This window comes from Patiria miniata, unplaced genomic scaffold (assembly GCF_015706575.1).
Source record: "Patiria miniata isolate m_02_andy unplaced genomic scaffold, ASM1570657v1 HiC_scaffold_6, whole genome shotgun sequence".
Taxonomy (NCBI): Eukaryota; Metazoa; Echinodermata; class Asteroidea; order Valvatida; family Asterinidae; genus Patiria; species Patiria miniata.
Window position 1 is genome coordinate 5,401,399 of NW_024037073.1, and position 7,948 is coordinate 5,409,346.

The 7,948-nt window shown below is 38.4% G+C and overlaps 1 protein-coding gene across 1 annotated transcript; it reads left to right on the forward strand.

Moving 5' to 3' along the window:
* The first annotated feature begins 982 nt into the window (after nucleotides 1-982).
* LOC119743022 (aquaporin-8-like) lies at nucleotides 983-7,928 on the forward strand. Its single transcript, XM_038219330.1, has 5 exons — nucleotides 983-1,401; nucleotides 2,469-2,592; nucleotides 4,008-4,267; nucleotides 5,378-5,512; nucleotides 5,823-7,928. Exons 1-5 carry the CDS (start codon nucleotides 1,190-1,192, stop codon nucleotides 5,869-5,871), a joined length of 780 nt encoding a protein of 259 aa, XP_038075258.1. The 5' UTR covers nucleotides 983-1,189; the 3' UTR covers nucleotides 5,872-7,928.
* Nucleotides 7,929-7,948: the final 20 nt, after the last annotated feature.

The window sequence follows — 7,948 nt, forward strand, 5'->3', positions numbered from 1 at the left end:
ACGTGTGGGGGTTTGTGGGGTGTCCCCCCCCCCCCTTACGCAACAGTACTTAACTCGATGATGAAAGGTAATCGGATACAATGAGTATATTTTTTCGCGGTCAGCCGACTGCTGCATAAATGAATATTGTTTCTGATGAGTATCTTTCTCCTGTATTAAGTCACAACGGTACCGCAGCTTGAACGCGAAAGACACTTTCATCTTTTGTGCTTGCTTTGGAAACAGAAACCATTTTTCAAAAACGTATTTGATATATGTATCCGTAGGGATTCAATCTTTCATAAGAACAAATAAATAAAACAGTTTAGGAAAGTGTCACTACATTTCATCGAATACCTGTTCTGACACACTTTAGAACCACCCTCGCAGACCCACTGTGCTCACGCAGAAATTTTCCGATTTAGAGGAAAAACAGTTTTTGCATGGCGAGGCGGCTGGCGTGCTGGTTTTGAACAAGGTAAATTGACTAGGCCTACATGTACATGTATAACATAATGCCCTTGACTGAAAGCAGACGGAAGTTTACCGGATTCAATTGCGCTCACAAGAAAATGTCCTGAATATTTTCTAGAAGTTTTGATGGAGTTAATCTTGTCTCTTTTTTGGTATTTTCTCTGACTTGCAGTCCGATGATAACACGACTGTTTTGGGCGCTGCACATACATGAATACATGTAACAATGATGCACGCGCAGTCACGTACACCTCTATAATACGAGAAAACAACTTCACTTCATTAATCATTAACTTTTGTAACTACAATTCAGTACCTATCGGAGCAAGGTACACACTCAGGCATACCAGACATCTGCGAGGAACCAAATCCATTGGTCCGGCCTCTATTGACACAATATTTTTGATATGACGCTCCGCCGTTGAGTCAACACAAACCGACCTTATCTCGGCTAAGTTAGTCGCGCATCCAGTCGCAAAGGACACTAAACTGCTGCTCGGTCACCGTATGAGAATTCAACAAGCCTGGGCAAAGGCTGAAGTACGTCTACATTTTATATTATCCTGGTCATTCAGTTTGCTCCGCCTAAAGAGCCGCTCGTTTCGCTGTAATGTAATATCAAACACAACGGTGACGCCATATTTTTTTTTTCGTACTACACAAAATTAGGACACAGTAATTGGTAACTCTTCCAGCGCTTTTGGGAGATCGTCGTTCTGAAAAGACATCGAAAAAAATGAAGTCGAATATGTCCCTTCCTAGACTGGAGGATGAAGACGATTTGAACGTGTGGGAGCGGTACGTGCAGCCTGTATTCGCCGAGTTCACGGGCAGTATTTTGTACACCTTCATCGCGTGTTTGGCCGTCTCTGCCAATAATGTGTTTGCCATCGGGATTGCCCATGGTTTCGGCATAGCTGTTCTCTGTACTGCCTTCGTCAGAATAAGGTACGTTAAAGAGACACACAAAAAGTTGATGTCTGTATTATTTAACAAGCTACATTTGAAGATTCAGAAGTATTAAAAGCAATGCATCATGGCGTCGAAACGAATTTCACTTGCGATTAAAACACAAGAGGCCTATGTGATAAATTCATACATTTTGATCAACCAAATAATAAACCTCTTTTATGAAAAATCTCTCTCAATAAGATGTATCACCTTGGTTAATTTGTATAGGTTTTCACTCAGATGACAGCAAAGTAAGATCGATATTTTCGGCCCCATGAGTGTCACTATGTGACAGACATGACGTATTTCAAGTCTCCTTTGTTATTATTATAAGCGAAAAACTGAAGTTTGCAGTCAACGAAAATTTCAATTTTGCAGTAAATAGTAAACGTCTCGTTTTTAAATTTTGTTTCAAATTGTATTCACTTTACTTAAAGAAGAACATATTCATTATTGGTTTTAAAATTGAATGTACAACACATGAAGAGATGAGGGCAACATTATGTGTTTCTGTCGATATCACGAGGAATAAATATAGGTGTCATTTATAACGATGACAGTCTATGTTCTTCAACAAATGGAATTTTACTCCTAACGAATGAAAAGATGCGGGTTTTATATTTTATTTTGAGCGTCCCGGCGCAACACTCCGGGAAAAGGATTAATATTTTGCTTGATTTTGCGCACTGGAGAGCACACTGGTTCTCGGTCCCTACATCACCAATACAAATAGGGGCAGGGTCGGGGACCAGTCTACCCTGTGTGAAACCGAATTATTGTCGGGGCACAATTCATTCCAAATTTGAACAATACATTATCCATATAAATTGACGTTGGTCGATGTTTGGTTGATGTCTCAGTCAAATAAAGTGAAAAAACATTTGTGTTGCTAGAAAAAAAAACAATTCAAAATCAAAACTTTTCGGTGTGCAACCCAAAAATCGCACGCTAGTAGTGAATTTTCAAAAACTCCTATTGTTTTTACTTTCTTTTTAAGAATTTTTCTTTTAAATGATGATTACAATAATTCTTCAATTCCAATTTCTATTCTGCTCTTGATGCAGTGGCGGTCAGTTCAATCCAGCAGTAACCCTGGCCTCACTCTTGTCCGGCGGTACGGGAATCGTTGGACTTGTCTACCTTCCATTCCAGTTCATTGGGGCGCTGCTGGGCTCGGCATTCGTAAAGGTAAGGGATCCTTTAGGCTATCCGAAGCTACCAATTGCTCATTCTTGCTGACATAAGCGAAGCATATACATACATGTTTATGATCTAAGTCAACGATGCTAATGTGAAAAATAGAAATTGTTCAAATAATTCTTGGGCAAATTCCAGCGTCATCGATTGTGTGCAGCCAATTTTGCTTGAAGGCCATTATCCAAGTCTTCATATTTTGATATAATTATACGATCATACCAAATTTTCCAACTAAGATACATGTATATTGAAGTTGTTACCAACATTCTGCCTTGATAGTCATTAGATCTAATCAACTCATATTTGTTTCCACTGCCCCAGTCTCAACATGCAGAGAATAAGGTTAACAAAGTCATCGCCCTCAAGACGTAAACTTGAAACGTTTCGTTTGCTGAAAACGTATATTTTGGTTTAAAAGGTCAGCGTCCGTGCATTATTAGGTTACTAATTTCCCAGCATCGTCGGCGCACGCAGAGAAGTTTTAATCGAGACCCAAAGTGCGCAATGTTAATATATCATCGCGATGTCGACGAAAACCTAGACAACTATGCATTCTGTATGTATGTTGTCAATGCGACCGTGCAACGTCTTGGCCATGACAAAAACACATGCTGACATGCAGTAGGCTATGTCCCACTCGCTTCAGTAACATGCATTTGGCTCATTTAGTTTCTTACAAAATACAGCTTACCAAAATTGAAATCGACAGCGACAGGCCTATGTCATCTTTTTCGCTTTAAGAAAAGTTTCATTCCGAAACACACAAGTTTCGTGATTTTTTCCTCCAAAGATTGGGACTCCATGCTTGTGGTCGAATGACGTCACAAATCGTCTCGTCTCCGAAAACCTGCGACAATAATTATTAGTCATCATGCATAATGTCGGCGTTTGTTATACGCCATATCCTACATCAAAACTTGAATTTACTTGCAATGAATTTTAAGAGTGATCCAAACAATTCTCGTAAAATTTCAGTCAACTTTGGACATCTTGGCCAGGTACAATTTCGCCATTTTAGGCTACATCAATCGATGTTTTATGTTGTCTCGAAAATTTCGATAAACGTTTAAATATCGTGAAAAGAGCGGGAAGGACAGAGATAACGACCTCCGAACGCCACAAATCCGAACACAATACAAGTGACCATAATAAAACGGAGGAAATGCGTCCCAACGTAACTTTGGCGATTTTTCACTTGAACCAAACTATAACCAAACTTGAATCAATTTCAATGTTGTAATGTTCAAGGACATCACAGCATACTCTTACGTGAATACAGTAGGGGTCTACAGTTCAATTAGGCTACCTTAAAGATGTACAAGTAGTTCATCAAGTGAAATTGGCCACCATTATACACAACTCCGTACTTTACGAATTAGACCAACGGGACCTCTTCGTTCATTTAGGCTTCGATCTACCAATACAACTCCTTCGAGGAGATCCATGGAGGGGCCAATATGATGCGGGGCAACCGTCGCATCGACCCGTTCAACGAGTACCAGCGTACCTCCACGTGGCAGATCAACATCGTCTCCATCATCATCATTGAGATCGTCGCATCCACTGCCGTCTACCTGTGCTACTTGCTCAACAATATTGACGACCGTCAGCCACAGAGGGCTCCTTTGTACTATGGCATGGGAGTCGCTGCTGCCGTCATTTCCACGTGAGTTTAATTTTTTTTTGGAAATAAAAAAGCGGTGATAAAATTCAGCGTCCTTTTCAAAATTGAAACAACACAAGTAGAGGATTGAAAGGTACTTGCGATAATTTTGCTCTTTGTACGTGTATTTCTCTTGAAGCAAAAATAATTGATCACAATCTTAAGTAGGACGCATAACCTGTTGAAGTGTTAGCTCAGTGGTTACTACATGCAGTATACAATTAAAAAAATAATAAACAGATAAAACATACGGACAATTGTTTGGTATAGTCTCGTAATTTGCCAACGCACGTACAAAAGTGTGCTCGCCGGCACCCCAATTTGAAAAAAAAAAAACACTTTCATAATTATTTTCGATACAATTGGTACCAGTCCTTTCTTCACTTTGAGAAAGTTTTTTTTTGGTATTAATTCGGTAGGGACGTTTCTGAGTCATTACCAATACAGTGTATATACGTGCCTTGAACATTGGGTAGAAAACTCGCTCAAGAGAGAAACGGGCTATAAAAAAGTGACCAACAGTGTCCATGCAACAGTTATTGGAAAACAAACTACAGGCCAGGGTGACCCCAAAACACGTTGTGCGAGCAATCATCTCTAATTTTCTCAAAAAGTATCCAACATCAGCATTTCCTGTTGATGGAGTATATTGTTTGTACTCTTGTGAATAATCACAGCGAGGATTTGATGAAAATCAGTCATGCAAACCAGAGAAAAAACAGACTATAAATGGCAGCGTGTTTCCAACCCTTCGAATGTGATTTACACCCATTGCAGAGTGCCGCTTGAATGATTTCCAAGGCAATGTGTAATTCCTTTTATAATCTGTTTCAGCTCTGGTTTGCATGAATGGGTTTCCATGACATTTTTACTGATTAAGAGAATAATTAATATACTCCATCAAAATGAAACAGACATGTCAGGTACTTTTTGAGAAATTTTACGATATCTGCCTGCACAACTTTTTTGGGGGGTCACGAAGTATCATATTTTAACGTTGTTTTTTTAATAGGACCGAATTTCCTAGGAAAGAGAAGGAATAACAATTGTCATTCCACTGAAAAAAAAAGGAATTTGGCTTAATTTTTTTATTTTAAATCTTCATTACTTCAGCTACTTCACGTCCGGTGGAGGTTTCAACCCGGCCGTGTCGTTCGCTGCAGCCATCACCTCAGGCTACTGGAATGAACACTATGTGTACTGGGTCGGCCCTCTGATCGGCGCGCTCCTTGCTGCCCTGGTGTATCGGTAAGTTCCACATTGGCTTAAAAAGGTGGCGTAAAATCATATTTGAATTCAATACAACTCTTTGATCATTCTAACGTTTTTATGTTATTTTTTTTGTCGGTGAAGCCTATTATCGATCCTGATATTAGGGGAAGGGAACATTAGTCTACCCTGCGAGAATAGAATTATTGTCGGGCGAAGATTTGTCATTCTGTGAATAACTCTTATAATTGCTGGAAAAAATAGAAATTTTAAACGATTTTTCCCCCGGATGAAACTTGAAAATAGCATGGACAGTACGTCTTTAAACCTGACTTTGTTTATTTCACAGGTTAATTTTGGGCGATCGTAGAAAACGACTCCTCGGCAAGGTACGGTAAACTGTTGACAGGGATTGCAACAACCTGAACGGCACTTATTTTCACTCCAAAATAAAAAATAAATAAAAAAAGGTAAATGTTGGGTTAAAAAACAGAGAAATGTGCCGACTTTATAATAGTTTTTTTTTATAGTGACTGATTCTAAGGTGACAATATGCTCAGCACATAATTTCTTAATAGATTCATGAAATCTTGACCTTAATACACTTAACCTGGGGTTTATATTCAAAGCAATGCTGGAAGGGAAGGTGGTGATCTGGCAAAGGTTATTGCTATAGTGAGCTTTTGCCAGCTTATGAAAGAACAGTTTCTCGAATCAGATGAAGGTCTGCAATTATGGCATGCAGTTTTTTTGTGAATTTGCTAATTGCAAACTTAAAACATAGAATGCTCGCTGCTGATACCCATGTATATATACTTTGCTTAAATACTGGAACTCCTAATTCCATGCTGTAGAAACAGTCCGTTTTTCTTTTGTTATTTAGCAGAACGTTTGTAACAGGTTTGACTATTTTAAGAAATGTTTTCATTTTATTCGTTGCTCGACTGCAAAACAAAACAGTTATTCCAATTAAAATTGAAAAGCAAAGTGTAGATATTATATGATGTACCTTTCGTGATTCCTATATATTGGTCAAATTTAAACGGCCCATGCAATGTAATATTTTTTATACAATCCTTGAAAATGCACTTTTGTGTGCCATTTTACCTTTATTTCAATTTTCGCTTTGCCATTTTCAAAGGTATTTTGGTGCCATTTTAGTTTTAATGCTAATACAAATTTCCGTGTTACCATGAGCAAAAGTGTGATGTCACATCACGCAGAAACCTAAATGTCACAGCTATTTCAGCACCAAAAGCTGCTAGAATAATATGGATAGTTTGCTGTCGTAAATTTTCTTTTCTTTGGTGATTCATTGTTTTGTCAGTAAATAAGCAGTAGGCCAATTAGCAAACTTTTCCCACAAATGCTTTCAATAAACACATTTTTGGGTTCACAATTTGAACACAAAACCCCTATACTGAACAGTGTTTTCCTGAAATGACATCACGGCAACAGTGCCCTCAGTTGCACGGAAAAGCAGGAACATTTTTAAATGTTTAAAGAGGTGCACTTTTCAATAAAATTAACCACAATGGAATGTAAAATATATAGTTTTCATACATTTATCAGGAATAGAAAGTTAGACAAAAGGTGTTCCTCAGAAAAAAAAATCATTTCAGGGACCCTTTAATTCAAATATTGACTTATACTTGATGTCATATGTAAGACTTTACCATATGTAAGACTTTCACAGTTTCTGTGTTTTATTTAGTTATATACCATCAACATATTTAGGGTTTTTACACATGTATTTTGTATTTAGGATATATCAGACATAGACAAGTTTCTTAAACACTCATGACCTGATGCGAGTCAATTTTCCAAAGTGAATGTAGTTTGAGAGTCTATTTTGGGCCAGCTCTGCAATAGATCACCCGTCCACTGTGGCCACCCTTCGACCATCTACACCAGAATTGTAGTCTCTGGAGTCCATTTCCAAGTAATGACATTTAACCTGGTACTGTAGGAATTATTCCCGAGGAAAATGGAGTGCCCTCAGTAATTTGGTTTTGACTATGAGTAAAAATCTTGCGCAAAAACTGCACTAAAAATGTCTATAGCAAAAGGATTAGGGACTCAACGAGTCCTTCCAAAGAATAATGATCACATACATTAAATGTACAATTGTTTATTTTTTGGAGTTTTTTTTCTCCAAACACTCATATTAATCGTGAGCAAAGAAATTACTTAACTCAGCCTTCGCATTTATTTTATATTCCTACTACATTACGTTATATTTCAGTGTACTTTGGTCTCTGAAAAGGATTCAACAACGTGTACGACACTGATACAAACGCAAAACAAAGTAGACGATAAACTTTCCTCGAGACCATAGATCCTTGTTGGCAGGATGGACGTTTTAACTGCTTTGGTTTTTGCATAGCTTAGGTACTCTCCTTCATGGATGCTGCTAGTGAAGTATCAACCCCCACCCTACCCGCACCCCCCCCCCCCCCCCAAATCTTTGTAGGG